We start from the raw sequence: 27959 nt of genomic DNA, 5'->3' as shown, positions 1-27959 counted from the left end.
TTTGCCATATTTCATTGTATCTATGTGTCTCAGGGAGAGGTGCACAATTAAAAAGAACAGATGATACTGTCCATCAAGAACATGTCTTGACCAAATTCCAAGTTAACAGTGGAGGTCAGAAGGATGCAGCTTAACATATACAAAAGCCACATTAAAAAACAGGTAATAACAACAAAAACCTAGCAGGACAGAAATACAGAATGCTCTTAAAATTACCCTATTTTCTGCCATGCAGTAATTTAAAGTGTTTAAACTTCGGGGACACTTGGGTGGCTCAGTCAGTTGAGTGTCTGACTCTTGATTTAAGCTCAGGTCATGACCCAGGGTCATGGGATCAAGCCCCGGCTCAGTGCAGAGCCTGCTTGGGATTTTCTTTCTTCCTCCTTTCTTCTTTCCTTCCTTTCTTTCTTTTTTGCTTTCTCTTTCTCTCTTTCTTTCTCCCTCCCTCTCTCTCTCTCCTTCTGCACCTGTCCCCCACCTATAGTGTCTCACTCATAACTAACTAAATAGATAAACAAATAAAATGCTTAAACTTTAATTGGATACAGCTTTTAAAAAATCTGGGGCGCCTGGGTGGCGCAGTCGGTTAAGCGTCCGACTTCAGCCAGGTCACGATCTCGCGGTCCGTGAGTTCGAGCCCCACGTCAGGCTCTGGGCTGATGGCTCGGAGCCTGGAGCCTGTTTCCGATTCTGTGTCTCCCTCTCTCTCTGCCCCTCCCCCGTTCATGCTCTGTCTCTCTCTGTCCCAAAAATAAATAAAAAACGTTGAAAAAAAAAAATTAAAAAAAAAAAAAATCTGCAGTATTCACCTACTTTGTAACAAGGGACTTTAGTTCTTTTAAAAGTAATGTTACCTTGAAAACAAAAAAGTAAGATAACCTTAAAAAATTTGCACTTGAGAACTTTATATGTAAATGCACCCATCCTAAATGCATAAGGTGATCTGTAGTGATTACATTGGATTAGGTTTTGTGGTAAGAGAGTTTCTTTGGAAAAACTATATTTTCTCTATCAATATTGGAACATGTGATTTAATGAGTAATTTTTATCCTTGCCAGGCACAAGAGAGAAGCTTAGAGACAACATTTGGAAGGCAAACAGTCTAACTCTGGGGACACATTTTGGTGGTTTTTGAGGACAACAGAGAAGAATCTTTGAAATAGGAACTGAATAGAAAATCTGAAATGCAGGGTCTTCATAACTATTTCCCAGACTCTTCCAATGAAGCAAATACGGTGAAACCTCATTAAATCCAACACCAGTGACTCAGAATTTGGATTAATTAAAGACAGAAGCTGGGACAAAGTTTAACACAGTCTAAATAATGCTGAAAATGCTCATGAAGGACAAAACTGCTTTCATCTTTCAGGTATGAAAATTTTAAATAACTGGTTTATCAAAGTTTGTTTTCTCAGTGTGCTTGTCCTCTACATTGATTTTTAGCTGTTATATTTTTCTGATTGCAATAAAAATTTATTTTGGAGAAAGTTCTAAAACATAGATGTTAGCATATCAGATCTGCCTCCTCCTCACTGTCATTTTTAATGAGATTTTCCTGCATGTTTACAATATTCAGCTGACCACTGAGTATATTTATCTTCTTCTGGATAGCCCCCCTCCTTAAAAAAAAAAAAAAAAAGATCCGAAGTAGGAATAAAAAGTGATCATTACTTACGAACACAACTTGAAAAGGTAGGATCCGGGCCAAATCCCATTTTGCAGGTACATCTATAGCTGCCCATGGTATTCAAACACTCACCATTTGGGCACACACCCTGTAGCTGGCATTCATTAATATCTGCAGGAAAACACAAGCCTTTTAGAAGGAGTCGTCAAGCCCAGTTGAACAGATCCTGGCTGTAAAGAGCATGCACTTTATTTTCACTACAATTGTCTCTTCGAGTAAATAGATGTTAGCTTTCAACACAACTGGTGCGAGTAACCTAAAATCAAATCAAACATTCACTGAACACCTCCAACTTATCTAACAACTATTTAGTATGCACCTACCCTTCCCCTGGTTCTTTTCTGAATATTAGAGATTGGTCAGTGGGCAAAACTGACGAGATTCCTGCCTTCACAGAGTTTGCACATGAGTGGGTATTAGGTCTTAAACATCATACAGGTAAGGCAAAGACTCTTACCCTGTAGACACCTGCAGTCTAGCTGGACATACAACTACCTACAAATTAAAGAAAGGGAAAGCAGTTGAACTTATCACAATTAGAAGAAAGGTCATCAACTTGAAGAAGTCAAATTATGAAAGTCCCTGTGTAGGCAGCAAGTCCCAGTGGAGTTAATTGGAGGAAGGGGAGATTAGAGCCCTGGGGCGGGGGGGGGGGGGGGGGGGGGAGATGGTCAAGACTTCATCAGGCATCAAAGGTGGGGATAGGTAGATGGATGGGGAGGAAGGGATGAGGGACCTACAAGAGTGACCCCAGAGCGTGGGCACAGAGACTGGAGAAGGGAAGGGGAATCAGGAAACCCTTAGTCAAACTGTTGGCTAGAAAAGTAGTTTCAGAAGGTAAACAGTTGGAAAGGGAGCTTGTTAAAGCCAGGCTAAGTTTGGATTCACTTTTACTGAGAAGAGGGAGCAATCCTAAAGGTTTCTGAGCATGAGGAAGATATAACCAAAGCCAGGCTCCAGGGAAATTCATCTGGTCAACAGATGGCTTGATAAGAGGAGACCAGAAGCTGAGGACTGAAGGAGTAACCCAAGTATGAGATGTGACAAGCCAGGTTGGGGATGGTGAGAATAATCAGGAAGGAAGGAATGTTTCTTTTGAAAAGAACAATGGGCAGTGCATAGAGTTTGGCCAGCACAACACTGGAAAGGAACAGAAAGGAGTCAAAAATGCCTGGGAGGCATCTAATCTGAGAGAGGGGGAAAAGACATTGTTGGTTTTGTGGAAAGTTCTGAGGAAAAAAGAGGCAGATGAAGAGATTAGTTTAATATTTGAGGGTCACATGAGGATACTCAAACATAAAATTCGGCAGCAGTGGCATATTCAGGAATAAACTAAAAAGACGCCATGGCTAGAAATAGACTTGAGGTCAGCCACATATGGTGATTTCTATGGTCTGAATGTTTGCGTCTCCTCCAAATTCAGGTGCTGAAATCCTAACCTCCAAAGGTAATGGTATGGTGGGGGTGGCGGGAGGTGGGGATTTGCTTAAATCATGAGGAAGATCCTTAGCCCCTTCCATCATTTGAGGACACAACAGAGAAGTTTGAAACCAGAAGAGGGCCCTCAGTGAAGGTGATCATGCTGGCACCTTGATCTTGGACTTCCCAGGAGTCTCCAGACCTGTGGCTTATGAGCTACCCAGGTGGTGGTATTGTTAAGGCAGCCTAAACAGGCTATGACAGTTATCCAAAGGGAAATCCAAAGAATTTGCAAGAGGAGAGATAAAAACGTAGTGCTTTAAAAAAAAAAAAAATTATGGTGTCATTTGCAAAGGTAATTAATTAAAAATAAAAAACAGAATAGGACAAGTTAAAAGTGAAGAATGAGTAGTTATTTATATTTTTATTCAGGATGGCTTACGAAGCTTAACATTAATGGATATGGTTATTAGCATTTCTATTTCCAATCATGTTAGCTTCCTTCAATCATCAGTTCTAATAAAACTTTTATTAACAACTATACAATTAATTTTCTAAATTAAAATTACACGATTGGCAGAAAAATATTACTAGCAGAATTGCCACATAAAAAGGCAAGTAGAGACCTCAGTAAATGATTATTTGCTTATATTTCATATTCTAAATAGCCATTGATATCTATAATGGACTTATTTTATCAGACACCTGCAGTTTTTCATTTCAGTGATAAAATACATTTTCAATGACACCCAAATGACAAGTTACCATTCTATCTGTTGTAGAAACTCTACAGCATTCTAACTTGGGTCCAGCTGAAAACTGGCACAGCAAGATTACACCTGGCACAACAGATGGTCTAGCACCTGATCATCTGATTCTTTGCCAGAGTGTACATTGTGCTGTAACACACAGTTATGCACAGCATGTAACTGAAAAGATTTCCAGGATCACTCATTCTCCTTAAGAAAACCACCATGAAGGACCAGGAAGAATGCCAAGTCCAGTTGGGGCTACATGGTACAACTAAAGCCCTTATCACATGTCCCAACTTAAACCTCAAACTTGAAGAATCAGCCAGTTGTGGTCAAAAAGGCTAGACACAATCTGTACTCTTCTGTTTTCCCTCATGTCCCCACTAGGGAGTGATTTATTAGCCTTCCTCTTTCCCTGAATGGCCTGCACTTCTGTTCACTGGATGTACCACTACACATTCCCTGTTCACCTCCTGGAATGCCAAACCTCCCTGCGACTGGAGTTTTCTAAGAAGTGGTGTACCAGCCTCACTGCTGGCTGCCAGGTTAAGGTGGAGGTTTTGTCTTTCAATGGATAAATACCTGACGTCCAATAACTTCCTTGTGCCCACTTCCAATGTCCTCTCTTCGACTCTCCTCAACATTGCCCACTGCCCTCAACAATGATGCCATGGGGATGGAGGTCAGGAATTAAGACTTCAAAAAACCCACTATGGCTACAGACAGGAATAGGAAAATGTCATAAAGAAGGGGAATCATGCATTTCCTACTGTCTTGATCCTTATCAGCTCATGCCAAAAGCACCAGAAACACCACCTCCCCTAAGTTTGGCCCCCCCAGAAGCATGCAACTTTCTTCATGATACACTCTCTTGGCTTCCAAAAAAACTCCTGCTTCCATTAACTGCCTCAATTTATTTTTTAACCTATTCTCCAAAATACCATAAAATATAGATTAAAGCCCCAGGTTCGTTTTTAATTTACACACAGCAAAATATATCTTAAATATACAGCTACATGAACTTTTACATATACGTATGCATACATATATTCACATGTGCATACGTACATACTGAATAACCACCATACAGACTGTGATTTAGAACATTTCCATCACCTCAGAAAGCTCCTTTACTCCCTCTTCCCAGTTAACATCTCTGCCCCCACAGCTAAGTACTATTATCCATTAGTGTGGCCTGTTCTTCTACTGCATATAAGGGAATCCTATTGTGTATGTTCTTTTGCTTGACTTTTATTCATTTTAATGCCTGTGAGAATTCATTCTTTTTTTTTTTTTAATGTTTATTTATTTTTGAGACAGAGAGAGACAGACCATGAACGGGGGAGGGTCAGAGAGAGGGAAACACAGAATCCGAAGCAGGCTCTGAGCTGTCAGCACAAAGCCCGACACGGGGCTCAAACTCACAGACCGTGAGATCATGACCTGAGCTGAAGTCGGACGCTTAACCGACGGAGCCATCCAGGTGCCCCGAAAATTCATTCTTTTACTGATGTTATATTTTTATTGTGTGAGGGTATCAAAATTAATTTGTCCATTCAACTATTGATTGACATTTGGGTTATTTCCAATTTTTGGCTATCAGTAACAATGCTCCTGTGAACATTCTGTGTGTGTGTGTGTGTGTGTGTGTGTGTGTGTGTGTGCGTGTGTGTGTGTGTGTGTGAGTGTGTGCAGTCTTATATAATAGATGTCTTTTGCTGGGCCAAGGTAGTCATTACTCTCAGATTTATTTCTAGGAGTTTCTGGTTCATTACAGAAGACTCATGTTTACTTTAATAAATAATCATGGTGTTGTCCAAAGTGGTTATGCCCATGTCCAGCCCAGAACCCACTGCTCCACATCCTCACCAAATGACTGCCAGTCTTTTTCATTTTAGTTATTCTGGTGGGAGTGTAGTGTTGTTTCACTGTGGTTTTAATTTGTACTTGCAATGTATTTATTGGTCATTTGGATATAAAAACATTCTCCTCTAAAATGCAAATACCTATGGGGGTGCCTGGGTGGCTCAGTGAGTCAAGCACCCGACTTCAATTCAGGTCATGATCTCACAGTTTATGGGTTCGAGCCCCACTTCAGGCTCTGTGCTGACAGCTCAGAGCCTAGAGCCTGCTTCAGATTCTGTGCCTCCTTCTCTGTCCCTTCCCCACTCATGCTCTGTCTCTGCCTCAAAAATAAATTTTAAAAAAAGACATTAAAAAGCAATTATCTATGGAATGTTGTAGGTAAGACTACTTCCTTCTTAGTAGTCAGGGAGAGGGGCTGGTGATTCCCATAGTGGGAAGGGTGTGTGCTCACCTGCAGGACATTCTGGGTTGTTACAAGAACTGGAGAACACATGGTGGGTAGGTACTAGGGAGCTCAGCATTCTAAAAGCGTGGTCAGTCCCCCTTGACGAAGAATTGTTCAGCCAAAAAGGTCCACAATGCCCTCGCTGAGAAATTCACACAGAGATGGTGAAAATCTTAGTTTTTAAGTACAGAAGGGACCATTTTCAAGGCAGGCTGAGGAATGAGGGAGTGAAAGTAGGTGCTGGCTACACAGAAGACCTGAAAGGTTTCATTCACTTGACTCAGTATCCGTATCTTCCCCGTCTGACAATCTCCCACTGTCGTGGAGACTGCTATGGTCTTAGCTAAAAGCACAAGAGACAGGGTCCCCCAAATCCCTGAGCTGGGGACTGCATGGTTTGTGACCTAGAAGACTACCATCCTGTAGCACTACTGAGTCTGACCAGGTCTCTGACAAGATTCATGAGACTTCACTGTCATCTGCTGAGAGCCCTGGGTACCTGTTACACCTGTTTTAAGCACTCCCAGAGCCCTGGGTACCTGTTACACCTGTTTTAAGCAAGGCAGTTGTCTTTCATTTGCTTCAAGTACTGAGATTCTATAATAAGAGGATGCTTGTCGAGAAAATGTTTTAAAGTTTTGAATCCTGACCTTTTATTTCTGTGACAAATCATATTGCAGGTTTCAACAACTTGCTCACAAATGAAACCTTCAAAAGCATTCCATTCATAAAGTGTTAATTCCTAATATACAAAATTTTACACCTAAACTTATATCAAAAAATTTTTTTGCTACTTCCTTCTTCTGTCCTTTGCTCCCGAGAAGACTTACTAGGTGCTAGTTTATATTCTCTGTACTTAAAAAACAAAAACAAAAAGGTAAAAAATCAAAACTCCCATACTTTTTAATTTAGAACCTCAGAAATTAATATGAAATATGAACAATTAATGATCCAAATGACTTTCTCAGGTAGCCAAGCTCTTTAAGATTTTTCTAAATAAACTGATAAAAATCACAAATGCTTTAAGAACGTATTTAACTGAACATGTTATATCTGGACATGAGAAGTTTAAGGAGGACACTAAGAGAAGATGTTATCAGGCAAAAGTTTAACAATTATATGAAACATGATGGGCAAATTATGAATTTTAATTCTATTTAGACTTCAATTCCTACGGCTATTTTTTAAATCAAATAAAAGTTTCTAACTTGATTATCATTTTCATAAGTAACTTATATCTGACAAACATAACTGTTTCAGATCAGAAGTATCATATTTTATAAGGGTCAGCCAATTTCCCTTCATGCATTTTGATTAAATTGAAAGTATTTTAGTTTTTAAACAAACAGATCAACAAATGAATTTGTTCACTGTTCTCCCTCTGTACAGCACTGATTTTTTTCTGGCCAACTATGGAAATCTATCCTTTCAAGGAATGGTATAACCACTGGAGACCTCACAGTTTTCAGAGTTAAAGAGTAAAGATCCAAGGGAATGGCTGAAGGGAGTTGGTCCTCTTATACAGCCAATCTTCATACCTTCCAATCTGAGCTGCTTGGTTAAGTCTAAGAAGTTGACAGAGGCAGAAACAAGAGGAGAAACTCATACAGTCTCATGAGCAACTTTCCAGTAGGCAAAAATCCATAGGGATACAGGTAACACAGAGGAGACTAGCTTGAAACCTTTATAGAGGGTCTCTGCCCACGATAGCCTGCCATGGCTTCTAGCCATAACAAATTCAGTAATACAAAACTGGTCTTCTTGTAAGTCTAAAATGGTTGAATATTAGTAATGTCACATGGTTCAACCCAATACAACTGAAATTGAAGGCATCTATTACCCAGAGAGCAGAAAAATACAGAGTAGTTGGAAAATATGCTTAATGAGAGACCCTTTAAACAACCTCATATAACACAGCTTTAGTATTTGAGTAGTAGGCAATGATACAACCTTCTAGTACCATGACACAAGGATCCTCATGTGCCTTTACATTTGTATTACTCACCTCCTCTCATGGGAACTTCATGACAATTCTGGATGGTAAGCAACACAACAGTCATTCGCATTTTATAAGCAAAATTTTGTCCAAGATCTTATTTTTTAAAAGGGTTAATTAAAATACATGAAGAGTTAACAATCTAATCAGAAGCATATCCCATTAATACCTAGTTTTACTGTAATGAGGATGCTAAATTATGTTACCTAGAGCAAGCCATTTTGTTTCTCTTGATCTCACGTTCCTTTCCTGTAACACAAAAGGGCTGAGCCAGATAATTCCCAAGGTTACTTTTAGCTTAAATATTCAGACTTTAAAACAATCTGCCAGAACTTAAAATACCAAGGAATAAATAATGACAGTTAACGCATAATATATTATGAATAGCATTAAGTGTCCTTATGGGAAATAAACACACTTTTATGTATCCATTCTCCTAAAGGAAAGTATGTATGTTTAACAAAGTAATAATTTACTGCCTTTTTAGTGACGCAAGTTTATACAGGAAATGAGGCATGTCTAATAACCGAAAGGAATTAAGTCCAAGGTGAGAAAAGGGCATGAAGATCTTCACATTGTGTGAAAATATGAAGCCTTCTACAGATTCTGCTGTGTATATTCAGGTTTTGCTGATGGAAAGAAATTCCAGCATATAAGTTGGCAATATAACTTCCAATTGAAAGCAGAAAAAAATCTTCTCAAGGTAAATAAATACTTTCCCTTGCCACACAGACCATTTGGCTATTTTGCATGCGTTAGATACAGAATGCATCCTCTAAGAGGACATATGTATCCTTAAACTCCCACAGAAGCAGGTTCACTGTGGGTACACATATCCCTAAAGGCATGTGACAATATATCACAGGTACACACAGGCTTGGATCCTTTTATTTAAAGGAATAGGTTTCTTGGGGCGCCTGGGTGGCTCAGTCGGTTAAGCGGCCGACTTCGGCTCAGGTCATGATCTCACGGTCTGTGAGTTCGAGCCCCGTGTTAGGCTCTGTGCTGACAGCTCAGAGCCTGGAGCCTGTTTCAGATTCTGTGTCTCCCTCTCTCTCTGCCCCTCCCCTGTTCACGCTCTGTCTCTCTCTGTCTCAAAAATAAATAAACGTTAAAAAAAAAAAAATTTAAAGGAATCGGTTTTTAGATCTTGAGCCTTCATACATTTTCTTCTCTCAAAGTGACCTAAGAACACACATGCCCAGTCTCTTTTCCTATCCTTCCTTCACTCAGTGCCTTTGTCTTCTTTACAAAGTCAAGGCATATCTCTTGCTCATCTGGAATCTTTCTATGCTTTCTAAGTACACTGCCCTACACGATGGAAAATTCTCAAAGACACCAAACATTTGAACATTTCACAAATATATCCCTCCTGAGGACGAGTCACAGGAAAAGTGATAAAGTCTGGTTTGCTCAAGAGGGCCCAGCTTTCACCAATTAGGTTAGACGGCAACATTATTCATAAGTTGAATGAGTCAACTCTGAAGCTCCGAAGTTTTAAAAAAGAAATTTTTTTTAAGTTTACTCATTTTTGAGAAACAGACAGAGTATGAGCAGGGGAGGGGCAGAGAGAGAGAGAGAAAGAGAGGGAGACAAAGAATCTGAGGGAGGCTCCAGGCCCTTAGCTGTCAGCACAGAGCCCAACACAGGGCTTGAACTCATGAACCGCGAGGTCATGACCTGAGCCGAAGTGGGATGCTTAACCGACTGAGCCACCAGGCACCTCTGAAGCTCCCAAGTTTTGATAACACTATGTTCAGGGGCGCCTGGGTGGTTCAGTCGGTTAAGCGTCCGACTTCAGCTCAGGTCATGATCTCACGGTTCATGAGCTGTCAGCACAGAGCCTGGAACCTGCTTCATACTCTGTGTATCCCCCTCTCTCTGTTGCTCCCCTGCTCGCGCTCGGTCTCTCTCTCTCCCTCTCTCTCAAAAAATAAACAAACATTAAAAAAATATGTTTAAACCACATATCTAAAATAAATGCCCAAGAAATGATTCTACTGCATCCACTTAATTTTAATGGGAAAAAATGTAGATGTAAGCTTGAAAATGTGTGACCACATAACTTTTTCCAAATTATTTTAGGAGATAAGTGAACCAAAAAAATGTTTGAAGGTCAATGTTCCAGAGCAATTTTACCCAAGGTACGTTATGTAAAACAAGCTTTATGAGCCTATAAAAGGGTCCTGTGGCCAAAGATGTTTGAGAAACACTGCACGTTGTACATGCACAAGCACATTACAAACCCCAAGAAGTCCTTTGGAAAAAACTCTGGGTTTTCTTTAACTTGGTGGTTTTTTTACACCTTCGGCCATGGAGCCTTTTTGCACACCCCGTCTATTTACATCCCTCCAAACTGGCGGTCCGTGAAGCACATTTTGTGAAATGTTGCTCTCTGTGGCTAGTCTGTTTCAACCCAGGCCTCACCGCCGCCATACCCTTCCCTCCTGACCTGTAACTGTCCTCCGCTTTGTAAATGATAATCCAGCACAAGATAGATTTGATCACTAGACTCACTGAGAGGAGGTAAACCACTGGGAGGGCATTCCCTTCCTTCCAATTCTTCTGTCTTCAGGGTAACATGATAAAAGAATTATCAGAGCCCAGAGAACAGCTTGTATTTATTTTTTGATACATGTGTGCTACACATGCAAGATGCTAATCACATACGCATCTCTGTGGGTCTTGGATCTCTGACTCTAGTCTACAGACACTACATTAATTTCTCCTTGAAACATTCACAGTAACATGAATCCATCATGGGCTTTCCTCATCGCTCGTGATGTAACAGGCATCTTCCCATTGATTTTATAGCCCCAGAGATTAAGGTCAAAGAGCTATTGGAAAATACAATGTGCTAATGACTCACTTCACCACTGTCTTTCCTGAAGAAAAGTGAATAAAATAAACAGACATTTCCTTTTTGAATCCTATCCCAGTGATATAAGCACGGTAAGAAGACACATTAGGGAAAGACTCTCAAATGGAGAGGAATGGGTCCCAAATTGACTTTTAAATGCTGAAATAGGATGCTCAGGACCAGACCAAAATGGTTTCAATTCTTCCTAAAAACTCTGTGCCTATTTAAAATACAAACTGTGGCAGGAGTTCCAGGAAAATGCCTAGGACGGTAGAATAACCCCTTCCAATCAGTAACACATCTATCAATTCCCTCCTAGTCGGTGACTATCATAAAACTTGATTCAGAATCACATTAAGTACCCCACAATTTCTGGGATTAAATCACTAAATACAGCCGAGTGTTGTGATGAATTTCTGGCAGGCTAAATAAAAAGAACTTTAGGGGCGCCTGGGTGGCTCATTCGGTTAAGCATCAGGTTCTTGATTTCAGCTCAGGTCAAGATCTCATAGTCACGAGATCACACCCCATGTCAGGCTCTGCACTGGGTGTGGAGCCTGCTTAAGATTCTTTCTCCCTCTCCCTCTGTCCCTCCCGCATGTGCACATGCGCTCTCTCACTCTCTTTTTCTCTCTCAAAAGAAAAAAAAAAGGATTTTAAAAATTTGTGAGTATTTTGAAGAACTTATTTATCAGGTCTGGTGGGCTCTAGCCTTAACTTCTACCTACTGATTTTCTACTATAACTTCCCAAACATATAGCAAGAACAAGGGATTCTAAATTTCATACTTATACATACATTATTCTCATATCCCTATTTCCCATTTCTTCCTACTAAGAAGTAAACATCACAACAATCAAGTCCTTTCTGATAGTGGAACTGAAAGCAACTTTAGAGACCATGCTAACTGTAGGAACTACTACGTAGACAGAAAAGTCCAAGAAGAACATGTTGAAGGTAAGGGAAAAAGTATTTTCAAGATTTTAAATGAAAGCATCAAAGGATATTATCACTTCACTAGCCAGAATTTCTAATATTAGGAAATGGTACTGGCCACATGCTGTTGAATGGAAGAAGCCAGACACAAAAGAACACATACTGGATCATTTGAAAGTTCATAAAAAAACCAAAACTCATCTATTCTTGTAAGAGTAAGCTACTGATTATTCTGGAAGAAAAATACATTGTTCTACACATAGGCTATATACAAAGTTTTTTAAAAAATATAACGAACATTGGGGTGCCCGGGTGGCTCAGTTTGCTGAATATCCGGCTTTGGCTCAGGTCATGATCTCATGGTTCATGAGTTCAGACCCAACATTGGGCTCCAGACAGACAGCTCAGAGTCTGCAGCTCAGAGCTGTGTCTGTGTCTCCCTCTCTCTCTGTCCCTCCCCCACTTGTGCTCTGTCTCCCTCTCTCTCACTCAAAACTAAACATTAACAAAAATTTTTAAATAAATAAATTGTATATATAGATACATATATATTGTATATGTATATATGTATAATGTATGTATATACATAATGTACATATATATACATGTATGTATATATATATGGGGGGGGTGCCTGGGTGGCTTAGTCAGTTGAGTGTCGACTTTAGCTCAGGTCATGATCTCATGGTTCATGAGGTGGAGCCCCATGTTGGGCTCTTTGTTGACAGCTCAGAGCTTAGGGCCTGGAGCCCACTTGGGATCCTGTGTTTCCCTTTCTCTCTGCCCCACCCCACTCATGGTGTGTGTGTGTGTGTGTGTGTGTGTGTGTGTGTGTGTGTGTGTGTGTCTAAAATAAAATTTAAAAAATCAAAAAGTTTATATATACATATATATATGTATATATATGTGTGTGTGTGTGTGTGTGTATATATATATATATATATATATATATATATATAACAAATGATATAGTTTCCAGTATAATCCACCAGAATTTTTTTCCCACCAATACTTTGTCAATATGGCTTTATGAGCAGATGTAAAGTGACCTCACATAACACACACAAAAAATCTTCATTTCCTTTTTTCCCAGAAAAAACGCACTTCTACTTGCTGTAATCCATCAGGGCGTTATAGACTGACTTTCAAAATGACCCCAATTCTCCACCTCTCCATGTATCCATGCCTCTTGCTATGTCCTCACCTGAATGTGGGCTGCCCTTATTACTTCAGTCTTTCAACCACAGGACAAAGTTGAAGTGACAATGTGTCAGTTCTAAGCCTAAGATTGTAAAGCTTTGTGTGCTTTCACTCTCTTGAACCCTGCCACCAGCCTGCGAACAGCCCGTGTTAGCTGCCCAGAAGATGAGTGACTGTGTGTAAGACAGCAAATTCATCCTAGCCGAGACCATCCTGGACCATCTAGCCCCAGGCACCCAGCAGCAGATCACGGATGCAAGAATGAGCCTGGCTGAGATCATCCGCCCCTGCCCTGGGTCAGCAAACCTGCCCAGTTGCACCTAGAAGTGTGGCAACTACATGATTATTTTATTTAATTGTTAACTGACAGGGGAAAGGAGAAGAGACGATCCTAAAAAAGGAATGCCTCAGAATCTAAATGAACTATAGCCTAAATAACAGTACAGAAGCATCAACGCAAAACAAAAGCACACAAATAAAAACAAGAGTATTTAGAAGCATAAATATTCTGCTTCTTAAAAACTTCACGCTAAAACTGAAGAGGTACAGGGAAGCCTGGGTGGCTCAGTTCGTTAAGCGTCCAACTTCGGCTCAGGTCATGATCTCATTGGTTCGTGGGTTCAAGCCCCATGTTGGGCTCTGTACTGACAGCTCAGAGTCAGGAGCTGCTTCAGATTCTGTGTCTCCCTCTCTCTCTGCCCCTTCCCTGCTCATGCTCTGACTCTCTCTCTCTCTCTCTCTCTCTCTCTCTCTCTCTCTCTTTCTCAAAAATAAATATATATTAACAAAAATTTAAAACTGAGGGGGTACGACTTACATGATGTGATAAATAATGTGATAAAAAAAACTTTACACACCAGATGCATTTACAAGGCAACTTGCTATAAAATTAGACGATGAAGTTTGGACAACTCTATGATTTCTAAACCAATTTCAAACCAGTAAAGAGCTTAAGAGCTAAACATAGAATGTGAAAGTATCAGCGGGCATCCACTATCATTCTCAGCTCTACCATTTGCTGAGCAAGGCTTTAGGTCATGGTTTCCCCACCTGCAACAAGTAGGTGGGGTCATTGTCAAGACCTTAGAGACGAGAAAACACATTAAAAGTACTTTCGTAAACTGCACACTGCTATATAAATGTTAAGAGCACAGGGAGGAATACTCAGGCTGCAGAGGTAAATTCTACCACTCTCCAGCTACATGACCTTCCATCGCTTAATTTTTTGGAGTCAGAAGACTCAGTTTCATTACCAGTTTAAAAGAAAAAAAAAAAAGGTAACACTACTTATCTCCCAGGGTTGTTCAATTATGACACACCTAAGCATCCGACACAATGGCTCCACCAAATAGGCACTGAATAAATGCTAGCAAAATATATAAATGGGCAGATACAAAATATGCAAGCAATGATGACCAGAAAGGAAATCTATTTTATGAGAAAAAAAGAAAACTATCAAGTTATTCTCGTGTAAGTAATATCATAAGGAGACGAGCCTCACGTTAACAAAATCAACAGTAATGAGAAATGGAGCAGTAGCTGGTCTAGCTAGTTCCAAAAAGTTGGGTAAGAACTAAAGAGTATTAGAGGAAGAACTTAGGTTATATACAAAAGGCTTATTAAACTGGGCCTGAGGAGCACCTGGGTGGCTCAGTCGGTTGAGTTTCCAACTTCAGCTCAGGTCATGATTTTACAGTCTGTGAGTTCGAGCCCCGTGTTGGGCTCTGTGCTGACAGCTCAGAGCCTGGAGGCTGCTTCAGATTCTGTGTCTCCCTCTCTCTCTGCCCCTCCCCGACTCATGCTCTGTCTCTCTGTCTCAAAAATAAAATAAAAAACATTAAAAAAAAATTTTAACTGGGCCTCAGTGCTAGTGAACTTAGGATCACAGACCATGAAGTCACCTGCTGTCAGGATCACCATCACTAAAAACATCTTTATGTCTGTACATGGTCATTGTCTCCCTTGTACCTTGTTCCAAACGCCACAAGAAGGCAGCCCTGCACAGGCTGGGTGGGCGGACCTTGAGTGAGAGGGAGTAAGGATGCAAGAGAGGGAGAGCACAAAACTCTCACTACTAAGTTAAAGCCATTTATTTTCACTCTATGCAAATTCTCACCAAAACCTTTGAAAGAAACCACAAATGTCAAGGACATAATATATATAACAAACTATATCAATGTTCCTCTATTTAAATATAAACTTAAAAGAAGCTTACAGTCACTAGCCACTATATCAAACAAATTTTGCATTCAGCCTGCCCCCTCCCCATACCATAATAATTAATTCATCCACCTTCACCTACTCCTGTGGGATTCAGCAGGCACAGCATAGCACATACTCTCCCATGCCTGTGTCTTAATCTCCTCTGGTCCCGATGACTTTCCCAACTCCGATATCATCTTTCCCAAACTGCAATTATTTTAAGGTAAAATTATTCCTACGTAGAAAACTCAGAGGAAATTATTAAAACCAACAAGAGTTAGTTCCAATAAAACAGTGAATATTAAATTACAATCTTGCTCACAGCCATATTCAATATAAAGTGCCTGGGGAGAGCCTAAACAGGGAGCCAAGGGAGGAGAGGAGGGACCTATGGTCAGTGGGCTCTCTAAGGCTAGTGAGAAGGGAAATGCACATCCTCTCCAAAAGTCATGTGTACAGGATAAATCACAGCTTGGAACCAGTCATTTCTCTTGTAAAAAGAACCATGGATTCACTGAAGCTTTACGTTCAAGTACACTCATGACAGTATATGTATTAAGAAAAAATAGAAACTAATCTGAAAATAGCACTTTAGAATAATTAAATGAATTCTCCAGTATCCATTAACTAGGATACTACGTCTGCATTAAAATAATTCTTAATAGATTTAATAACATGAGAAAGTATTATCTATTAAGTAAAAACAGTTTTCACACTTATCTGTGAAATATGATGTAAATATCTATCTATCTATAGATATCTATAGATATATAGCAGGAACTACAGCAAAATGCACCAATTTTTGAAGGTGATAAAGGTAATTTCTTTTCTTTTTTACATTTTTTTACCATTTATTCATTTTTAAGGGAGACAGAGTGTAAGTGGGGGAGGGGCAGAGACAGGGAGACACAGAACCAGAAGCAGGCTTCAGGCTCTGAGCTGTCAGCACACAGCCCGACACGGGGCTCAAACTCACGAGCTATGAGATCATGTCCTGAACTGCAGTTGGACGTTTAACCAACTGAGCCACTCAGGCACCCCAGGTAATTTCTACTTTTTATACATTTCTCTAGTTTCTAAGTTTTAAACACTAGGTATGAATTATTTTATAAATAAAAAAGACAATGTGTTTGTTTTAAAGATTAGGTTTTTAAGTGCTATCCAATTTGCTAACTAAATGGGAACTTTCTCTCTGAAATTGCAGTGTTCGGTTCATTCCTTAAGCACTTACCACCTGCCGCCTTGATATTTGAGTTGTAAGTAAGAACAGGGATCTTCATGAGGGCGGGAATTGAGTCTTATTATATTCTAATATTTCTCAGAGTATCCCCATTTAAATCATCATTAAATATCTATAAAGCAAGTGAGCTAATGAATGGCAGATATTGATGCAGATGGGCTGCTTAATTCAACAGGGAAAAAAGACTACCTGTGGATAACAATTATATAAGTTGGAGCTTTGTTTTCTTTTTTTTTTTTTTTTTCAACATTTTTTATTTATTTTTGGGACAGAGAGAGACAGAGCATGAACGGGGGAGGGGCAGAGAGAGAGGGAGACACAGAATCGGAAACAGGCTCCAGGCTCCGAGCCATCAGCCCAGAGCCTGACGCGGGGCTCGAACTCACGGACCGCGAGATCGTGACCTGGCTGAAGTCGGACGCTTAACCGACTGCGCCACCCAGGCGCCCCCGGAGCTTTGTTTTCTCAAAGCCTTTTCCACATCCTCAAAGAAAATTTATAATACATACATACATTAAATATCACACTCCAATACTGATATCTTGGATTTTAAAAAGCTCAATTCTGATATGGATATATGTTAAAGAAATGTAACACAGTAAACTCGTGCTTTGGCAGTCTCCCAGGCTCCAAACGCTTAGCAACTGAAAACGAACTATTAAAAGAAGATTAAAAAACAAAAGAAACATCTCAGTAAATCTGAAATGGCATAGAAATACATGGTAGTGGGTGGAGCTACTGAATTTCTGTGTCTACCGCCCAGAAGGAAACAGGGGCAGCCAGGATTTAGCAACGGAAGGTAAGAATCCAAAAGAACCTGTGCAGAAGCATTCTTCCTCAGCAACTGAAATCTAGCAAAACTTGTCAGCATGCTTAAAAAGTTAAATGAATGAATATATTTAAACGGAAAGAAACAAGACCAGGCAGCTATGAAAAATTATTAGAAACCTCAGAAATGGAAATCAATCTTAAAACTACAAGTCTAATGGATCGGACAGAGTCCAGATAGGCTTAATAAAACAAGACTGAGAAAACTGTAAGATGGAACTGAGATATTCATTCAAAATGCAACCAAAAAAAAAAAAAAAAAGACAAAAGGGTACAAGCACAAAAGACTTGCTCAGAGACATGAAAATTAAAGACATCTCCAACACTAGTCAATAGGAGTTTCAGCTGAGAAACATGGTAGAAAAACAATATTTGAAGAGATAAGAGTTTATCATTTTTCAAATTTGAAGACAGACATGACTGTTCAGATGGACAATGCACTCTGTCCACTGAGCAAAATCAAAATAAATGCAAATATTAACACATCATAATAAAACTACAGAAAACAAAGAATTAAAAGATCTCAAAAGAGAGAAAGAGAGATTACCTACAAAGGAAGAAAGTATCAAAAAGAAGTCAGAAGACACTAGCACAATGTGGTCAAATGTATTGCTGGCAAACAACCTGGAACTGAACACCTGACCAGTGTCCTTAGAGAATGAGCTCCAAGCAAAGATATTCTCAGACATATAAAGTATATACTTCTCAGTGACCCTCACTTAAAGAACTGTCAAAGAATATAATCTTAAAATACAGACTGGCAAATAAAAATACAGGACACACAATTAAATTTGGACTTTAGACAAGCAAGTACTTGTTAGTATATATGTTCCAACCAAATTATTTGCTATTTATCTGAGATTCAAATTTAACTGGCTATCCTGTATCTTATCTGGCAAACCTACCTCAAAAACAAAAACAAAACAAAACAAAAAACTCATGAGCCCACAAAACAAGCACAGGATACAAGAAACAATGCTGAATGAAAAACCTGATAAAATGCCAGTACATTCATTTAACTATTAACTGGATTAAAAAAAAAACTTTGATGTCCATTAACTATACCTTTGAAAATAACTATAAAACGGTGACTCATTCTGTTACCCAGCGCTATGCCAGAGACCACGTTTTCTACAACCAAATACGTTTTCTTGAGGGTCTCACCTGCACTTTCGAGTTTTCCCAAAGTACTCAAAGACCAGCCTTCTTCTATATCCTTACCATAATACAGTCACAGTATTTTGTAATCATTAAGGTGTCTGAAATAGATGCTATTGCCCAGCCAAGCTCTTCATAACCCAAATCCCCCAAGTATGGCTTACTGATACACAGTATTAAGATTGTGAGTTTCATTTAATCACAGAGATATGCCCCTGAAGAAAAAAAAAAACAAAAACAAAAGTCCATTATCTTTTCTATGTTCCAAACAAACTGTGGTTTCAAATGCACTTTGGGGCACCACCTTAAAGGAATCCCACACTGGGGACTGTCCATGCTAATGGATACAATGATGCCCTATCGTATCTGTTTTGTAAATCTTTTTTATTGAAGCAGAATAACTGGTGTAAAAAAAAATTGAGGTGGAAAGTTACGTGGACAGCTCTGTCATAGCTGCTGTAATGGGCTCATCTCGAGTCAGCTAAAATTTAGCTAGCTGGGAGAGTGAACAAAGCAAACTGAGTCCTGCTGATTTCCAACTGACTTAATTACACTGAGTCCAAGGTCCAGAGGGATGCCTTATTCACCAGGCCTCTCCTCAGTCTGTAGCTTAGGGGAACCCTGCCAATTAATTTTTATGGATCACTGAATATTCGTTAATGTTTGAGATTATCTATGAAAAAGGAATATACATACACTGGATTATGAAAGTGCAGACATCTCTCACTTATATATTGTGGCGTTGCCCACAGCACCTCTCAGCACATGCTAACACAAAATGTATAGAATACTAGGTTGATTTCATACCTACAGCTCATGAAATGAATGATTTCTGTGTATCCAAAGAGGTATTTGCTTTTAACAAAAGACTTCACTAAATAGATTGGTCCCCAAGTGATTTCAGAACCAAATTGCATTTTATTGGATTTACGCCTAATTTTTAAGAGCTCATTTATCTCATGACAAAGTTATGGGCAAGTGAGAATACTCAAAATGCAGGGAACAAGTGAGCTCCAGAGTCAAGGAGTATGAAAGCAGGCGCTCCTATTACCATATTCATGGGGTATTATTCCATTTAATTCTAGCTCTACATCAAACCTTAGCATAATAATCAAATGACAAATGTTCTAGATCTACCAGGAAATATGCTTGTATTGTTTGTTATGATAAATGAAGCAAATTATAACAATTCCATAATGTTAAGGGTAGTGAGGGCAGGTTTGAGAGCTCCATGTGTGTGTGTGCAATAAATCATTCCTTTGAAAAGATAATCGCAGCACCGCTAGAGAGGAGAAAAAAACCCAACTTGGAGGGCAATTATTTGAAAGCTCCTCAAATTAACTTGTGCACAGTTGGTTCTTTGTTACTGAGCCCACATTACTAAACGTTGTTTCAGGACATTAGTTCGCCTAGGTGAAGGAAATAATGTAATTCTAGTTATTAATCACTTTAATTTTAAATGTGCTTTGTAAACTGAGAAGACATTAAACTCTAAGAACAATGTGGAACGCACAAGTAATTAGTGGTTAATGGGCTCCTTTTGAAAAACTCTGGGATAACAAAATCTAAAGCTTCGAGCTCTAGGAAAAAGGAGGGTACATATGTAATGTGAGAAAGTTCTATTTCATTTTACTGACCAATAGTGTCACAAAGGGAGTGAAATTAAGCCCTTCTCTCAAAAGTAATTTTAATAGATTATGATGAATGAAATCATATTATTTTATGAGTCAATCTTCTCTGCAGTATAATTTAGCGGTGCCTTTTTGAGGCACCATGAAATAGAATTTTCTGTGATACTTCACTCCAGATTCCCTGCCAAAAAGTCTGACACTGTTTTGCAAATATCCTCCTGAGACAAACGTAAGCCAGGATTTGGTGTTACTGACTGTCAGGGCAAAGAACGAGATGGAACCATTTCCTGTGCTCAGTGTGAACAAAACTTGCAAAAGGTCACTCCATACCATTCATACCAGAAGAGATAAATACAAAAATAACAACAAAAATCAAGCAATTATTTAAAGGATCCTTCATTCTCTTTTGCTAAGATATGTGGCCGATGTTTACTTCTACTTCCATCGTGGTATTTTTACAAACACTGTTAGAACCTTGAACCAGCTAGAAGAAGGAATATGTTGGATAACCATCCTTTCTTATTACAATAAATCTTATTAATATTGATTGCATTACCTTCTAATACTCCTCACAACAGATGGCGTACCTTCTAACAGCACGGCTAGTTCTAAAGAGCTGGTATCTACATTAGTTATACCTTAGATACATGTAAAATCAGTAAAGGAGGCCATGTTGCACACAGAAACAGAGGTGGTTTGGGAGCTTAATCCTGGCTGAGCCTCTCATTCTCTGTGCGATCTTGGTAAAGTGACTTACTCTGTGTCTTGGTTTCAATTGGGATTAATAATGTCTAAAGCCCACCCCACCCCTTCTTACCCCACAAAAACATGCACATTCTTCATAATTTGACATCAGGAAATTAGGAGCACCCGACATTCTGGAGCATCTCTGAATATTAGTTACAGCAGGTTTGCAATGTGGAAGGATAAACAAGGATCCTCCTTCTGAGTGGAGGCAGACACACCTCATCACAGGGCACACTTCAGGAAACTTCCTATCGTGGAGCTAAAATGTGTATGACAGACCCAGCTGTCATTTCTTTCTTCTCATCCATAGCATCTATCCCAGGCAACAGAGTAATGATAGCCATCAGACACCTGGAATGTACCTACAAAGTCTCCCAACCTCATGGACTGTGCAGGACAGAAATTCCCTGGAGCACCCCATGGCCAGTTGTTTTTAAGGGTCTACTGAATTATGCCCAATGCAGGAAGCTCACTACTTCCAAAGGCATTTCAGTACAGTGTTCGGGAATGCTGTTCCACAGAAAAAGTTTGCTCTGAGTTGTCAATATGCCTCCTTTTAACTCCATTCTATTATTGACTGGTTTTTGAAGCAACTCATAAAGACTTATTTTGAGATGCCTGGGTGGCTGAGTTGGTCAAGCATCCAACTCTTGATTTTGGCTCAGGTCATGATCTCACAGTTCATGAGTTCAAGCCCCGCATCAGGCTCTGCACGGACAGTGCGGAGCCTGCTTGGGATTCTCCTTCCCTCCCTCTCTCTCTGCTCCTCCCCCACTCACATTCTCTCACTCTCTCTCAAAATAAATAAATAAACTTTAAAAAAAATAAAAATCAAAGACTTGTTTTGTAGAACAGTGGATCCAACATTTAAAGGCATGTTTATAAGGCAGCCATTCTATTTCTCTGTACTCTGCTCTTCTCCAGGGCTAAACACCCTCAGGATTCCAGGCCCCTCATAAGCTCTGTTGACTTTATTAGCCAAAAGACAATGAATACCAAACACCCAAACCCCAAATTCAGTCTGACTAGCAGAGGACAAGATTGTTACTTCCAAACCCCTGCTCATTCTGCTTCTACTAATGCATTCTAAAAATGGGCTAGGGCTTGTCATATAGATTTTCATCCAAATCTGTGAAGCAATCACTTCATTTATGCTGTAGAATATATATTTAACCATCTGTTCATTCAACATCTTCATTCTTCCATCCATTTCAATCTTCCATCCATTTAATACAATCTCTTAAGGATATCTTAAATTCTACTGATTCCTACGTAATATTGATTAATCCATTATTCCCACGTTACTAAGATGTTTTTTACACAGTGTCTTGGGTGCCCTCTCCTTGAGCAGTTAAATCTAACTTTCAGGAGGATTACCATATTTTAAGGCAACACTTTTTTAAAATGCATGGTACACCTATGTACATTTCAAAAGAAAATTCTTTTCTTGCTAGAGCTCTACAGATCATAAAAGTTAGATAGATGCAATATGGAACAACCTGAGAAAATTCTCAGGTAATTAAGACAGTCCACTGACATGACCCTTTTAATAGGAATTAATCTAGACTTTGTAACATTACCTTAATCTACCCTGTCCTATATAAACACATACTGGTCAAGGATACAGAGCCCCAGACAACAAGTTGGAAAACATGTGCTGTGTTCTTAATGTGGATTTTGGTTCACTAATGGAGGCTCTTTCTCCATTTTAATATACACACATTTCCAAGTTACTAATAACACCTTTACCCAGACATTTAAGGGGAAACTAGGAGCATTAATTGGACAAATCACAGAGTAAATGAAACAAAATTTGATATCATATGTGGGTACTAAACTAGGTACTCGTAAACCTGAGTTACAACCCCAGCTCTATTTAGCCTCAGGAAAGTCACTACACCAGTCTGGGCTTGAATGTCCTGGTCTGTAAAGTACAGACACTGGGCTACGGGATCTCTGAGGTTCCCCCTGCTTGTTCAAATCTGCTATAAGGTGCAAAATAAACTGAGCAAAAGCACTCAGGACATTTCACATTTAGCTACAAAGCTTTACCTATTGCCTAGGAAATGTGTACGCACCCTGACATTTAATACTTAAATACTTTGAGGTGGCTAGCAATATTCTGATGAGAGGGAAATAAAGGAACTCTACTACCCAATCCTGTGTCAGCAAGGAAGGCACACTGCTAGGTACACATGCATACTCATATGCATGCACATGCACCCACGCATGGAAAGGGAGGGACCAGCATGGAGACCATATGGTGCTCTGTAATATAATCCAATCTCCTGTGGATTTCATCACAAATTAACATAGGGGGAAAAAAGTTCCATGACGTTTAAATGCTATTAATTCTAGCAACTATACACTATAACTCTTTGCTTCCTTATAGATAAATTGAGTGAGCGAGAGGTAGTTCATTGTTGTGACTTTCTCATATGGGGCTAATGAGAAAATTGTGGTCAAATAACTTAAGATTCCTGAAAAGCCAAAGCAAAGGAAATACACACCAATGAACTCAGTTAAACTTACCTTGACAAAAGGTGTTGTTGACCCGCTTGTAACCTTGCAGACATTCCATCATTTGGTTATATCCATGATACGCTGTAAAGAAGAAAGAATGCGTTGTTACACACTTAAATTCTTACAGTCCTAAACTGCCTGTTGTGATAACCTAATCCACGGAAGTCATCAGTGATCTGTATTATTCATTTCTAAGATACCCAATTCAATGTATATCAGTTTCTTTTACATTATACTCAGTTATAAATATACCACTTATTTTGCAATGTATATAGTCCCAAGTAGTTGTCAGCAAACCTTGATAATGTTAATCAAAAGAATCATAAGAGGGAGCCTGGGAGGCTCAGTTGGTTGGGCGTCCAACTTCGGCTCAGGTCATGATCCCGTGGTCCGTGAGTTCGAGCCCCGCATTGGGCTCTGTGCTGACAGCTCAGAGCCTGGATCCTGTTTCAGATTCTTTGTCTCCCTCTCTTTCTGACCCTCCCCCGTTCATGCTGTCTCTCCCTGTCTCAAAATAAATACATGTTAAAAAAGAAAAATTTAAAAAAAAAAAAAGAATCATAAGAAGGTTTAATATGTTCTACCAGTTAGTGATCATTTATATTACAAAGACTCTCTCCCTGCCCAGTAATTTGCTCCAGGCATTTGAATTTTCTTATAAGTAGGGTAAACATACATCCTAGTCTGTCTGGAACAGTCCTGGCTTATGCCAGTTGTACTAGCAAAGTGCATTAATAACAGCACTCCACTCCCAAAAGTGTCCCAGTTTCAACAATAAATAATATGCTCGCCTAAATACTGGCTCACATATCTTGGTAATGAGTGATTCTTCCTACTATGAACCTGAGAAGAACAGGAAATGATGAGAGAAAGCTAGGAGATGAGAAAGGCCTCTGTGATCAGTGGTATGGTTCATTGCCCAGAAATTTCACCAGCAATATAATGTTGCAATTACCAAATTATCAACAAACCCTAGTCACTGAAACTGATGCTCTTAAGTGAGGCCAAAATGATTTCCTGGCATATGGATACAGCATAGGCTCAGGGACCAAGCAGACCTAAGTTCAAATCATGGCTCTGGCTATCCATAGCTCTGCAACTTTGGGAGACAAGCTTTCTGGGATTCAAATGGTGATTCTGTACAATGGGAGTATTCCCATCTACTGACCAGGTCTGGGTCGCTGTGGATTTTAGACATAATTTATACAGATGCCTACCACAGTGCCTGACAAAAACCACTCACAAGATGACAGATGCCATTATTTCCTGCCATAAGGTAGTCTTTCATTACAATCATGAACAACAGATAAAGGGCAATAATCAAAACAGGATGGATGGTTAGAACACTACAAAGACCTGAACAAAGAGTAAAGAGGGAAAATTCAAAATAAAAAGGAAATTTTCTTTTGGAAAATAAAATTATTTTGCCCCTAACACATGCTGATTATTCTCACCACTAATGGAACAGGGTGAATATGTACGAGTGGTGTTCCTCTCTCCTCCTTCGCTTCCTTTCTTTGTCATATGTCCCATCTCTTCAGATCTTTCTAAAAGCTAGGAAAAGGTTACAGTGAGCAGTCTTGGAATAGCGAGTTATAGGAGGGCAGAAATTGGCATGTGGGGAGTCACCCCAATTCAAGCTCCTTGGCCACACAGCTAGTCTTGCCCCACAGAATGAAGACCCTGGCTGCCTACACAGGTTCTGGGATCTCTGTCTGTGAACTGTTCAAAGGCAAAAGAGATGGTATCTTGTTTTAAAAGTTTCCACAGTCATCAGCCTCAAGGCAGAGAGCCAGACCAGATGATCTCTTCAGGTCTCCCTCAGCTTAGGATTCGATGTTTCAGATTCTAAATTTTCTTCTAAAAACTTCTAAAGGACAAGTGACTTTTTCATGCTAAGTACACTTTTAATAGATTACAGGGTATTTAATGAAATCGTTTACAGATTTAAAATTAAGTTTTTGCAGTAAAAACTAAACAACAATGAAAGGTCTTTCTGTATGCGGCTAAACAAAAACTTCAAACATTAAACAAAAGTCATTTGAAAACTGAAGTTTGAACTACTTTAAAGTGAAAAAAAAAGGTGGGGGGAAGGCATGGAACACAAAACCATAGCATATAAAGCCAAGGAAAGTCTGCTGCCTTCCAAAATGAATATGATTTAGAGAGTAGTACCAACCAAGGAAAGGAAAGTTTTTAAATGACACAGGAAGAATGTGACCCTGAGTGTGTTTCTTGGGAGTGAGTCACTTAGGACAGCACAAAGTAAATGTCAAGATGTTAATGGTTTACTTCAGTCATAATCCACATTGCCCTTCCTGAAATGAAATCAATCTCTTCAATTTTATACATTACATGAGCCAACCTATGAATTTATTTCGTCAGCATTTAGTAAGAAGTGATAGCAACTTTGTACTTTCACATTTAGCTTAAATTATTACTAACACTAAAATGGAGAGTTAACAAGACCATTTAAAGCAGGGAATTTATGCTCAGATAACACAACTATAAGTAAAAACAACACAAAGTCAGGAGTAGAAGTCAGGGATTAAAAAAACAACAAGAATGGAAGATTCTCTGTACCCCTAACTTCTGTCCCTATCTTGCAACTTTGGGGCTGGGAAAAACAGAGGAAAGAGAAGCAGTTAAGCAAAAGACACAGAGAGAAGGAGAGATAAGAAAAAGGCATAAGATAAGAGAGAAGATGCAGCAAGTATGACAGAACATGAACTTGGCCCCAGAATGAAGCTGTAAGAACTGAACTTCTCTTTCTGCAGTCCTTAGACTTAGAGGTGGGAAACACACCGCCCCCTTCACAATGTTCCCACAGACAAACTTACACAGTACGTGAGGGAAAGGCCATGAAAAAAAATGAAAAGTTGGGGCGCCTTGGTGGCTTGGTCAGTTAATCGTCTGACTCTTGATTTCAGCTCAGGTCACGATCTCACAATTAATGAGTTTGAGCCTGCATTGGGCTCTGTGCTGACAGCATGGAGCCTGCTTGGGATTCTGTGTCATGTCTCCTTCTCTCAATCTCTTTCTGCTCCTCCCCTGCTTGTGTTCTCTCCCTCGGTCTCCCTCTCCCCCTCCCCCCCCCCTCAAAAGTAAACATCTAAAAAAAAGTAATCTTTTTTCAACATTTTAGATATAGACACTTGCCTCATAAGACTCAACAGCAAACGACTCAAGCTGGGACTCAAACTCAAGTCTACCTAGCTCCAAACTCCATGCTCTTTTAAATCATACCATATCTCTCCTGGATATTCCTTTGGTCACGTTGCCAGAATCATTTTGGCACATGGATCTTTCAGTGCGGAGGAACTATCACACTCAGCCCACTTGCTGGAAATCCACATTACCAATCATTATCAAATCAGCATAGAAAGTCCACAGGGGACATTCTTAGTAATGAAGGTCTCATTTATTTGATTCATTCCCTAACTAAAGAATTCATTATTTACTGGAAACTTTAGTGGGTGTTTTCACAAGTTAGTCCTCCAAAAGAAAAGAAAACAGAAGCAGTATCAATGAAATAAACAAAAGTTTAGGCATCAAAAGATTTAGAGAACAGGTAAGTTTGAGAGACAAGGAGGTCCAAATGAGAGACAATGAGACAATTATTTGTAACCAATTATAATGATCATAGAACAAATAGTACATAAGTCATACCTGTAGAGCAAGGATTCCAAGATGACAGATTCTAGACTGAACATAGGTGTGAAAGGCAGATGAGAATATCAAATCAACTTAAGAAGAGTAAATAAAAATTATTCAATTGAAGCAAATGAGAAATTTCTTGCAACATGAAGTGTAAAAACCTACTATAAAAATCTTCAGTTATAGCAGACAAAGGAAGATAATGGAGGAAAAATATCACTTGCTTTCTTGGGGAAAATGTGATGAGTTAAGTGTATTACAAAAAAACAAGTTACTTCTGTCTTTCAAAAAAATCTCTATTAGAAATCAGCCAAAGTTAATGCTACATTCAAAAACTAAAAATAGGGGCACCTGGGTGGCTCAGTTGGTTAAACATCTGACTCCAGTCAGGTCATGATCTCACCATTCATGAGTTTGAGCCCTGTGTCGGGCTCTGTGCTAACAGCTTGGAGCCTGGAGCCTGCTTCGGATTCTGGGTCTCCCTTTCTCTCTGTCCCTCCCCTGCACATGCGCGCGCTCTCGCTCTCTCTCTCAAAAATAAATACACATTAAAAAAAATTTTTTTTAACTAAAAATACTGGCATAATTGGGAAAAAAGTAACAGAGGAACATAAACCTGGATTTATTCAAATCAATAGGTTCTAAAAACTACGATTTATAGACTAACCAGAAGACGGGGTATCAGTGTAGATTCATGTCACAGAACTGTTATGGTATAAAAGTAGTGACTAAGAAAAGGCAGGGAAAGTACTGTGTTCTAGAGACTGTAGACCTGTCTTGTCCAGATCAGCAACCAATCATTTCTCCATTTT

General features: G+C 39.4%; 1 protein-coding gene across 11 annotated transcripts in view; it reads right to left on the bottom strand.

Annotated features, from left to right (window-relative positions):
- The window catches only part of LTBP1 (latent transforming growth factor beta binding protein 1), a 402356-nt gene that overhangs the window by 142536 nt on the left and 231861 nt on the right, over nt 1-27959 (bottom strand). For all 11 annotated transcript variants that reach the window (XM_058683005.1, XM_058683000.1, XM_058683002.1 and 8 more), the window contains 2 exons: nt 23500-23571; nt 1676-1798 (listed from right to left, as the gene is read on the bottom strand). In XM_058683005.1, the coding sequence (XP_058538988.1) occupies nt 1676-1798; nt 23500-23571 (195 nt within the window). The remainder of the gene's footprint in view (nt 1-1675; nt 1799-23499; nt 23572-27959) is intronic.

This window comes from Neofelis nebulosa, chromosome 9 (assembly GCF_028018385.1).
Source record: "Neofelis nebulosa isolate mNeoNeb1 chromosome 9, mNeoNeb1.pri, whole genome shotgun sequence".
NCBI classification, from domain to species: domain Eukaryota; kingdom Metazoa; phylum Chordata; class Mammalia; order Carnivora; family Felidae; genus Neofelis; species Neofelis nebulosa.
This window is presented reverse-complemented; position numbering and strand designations above follow the sequence as displayed.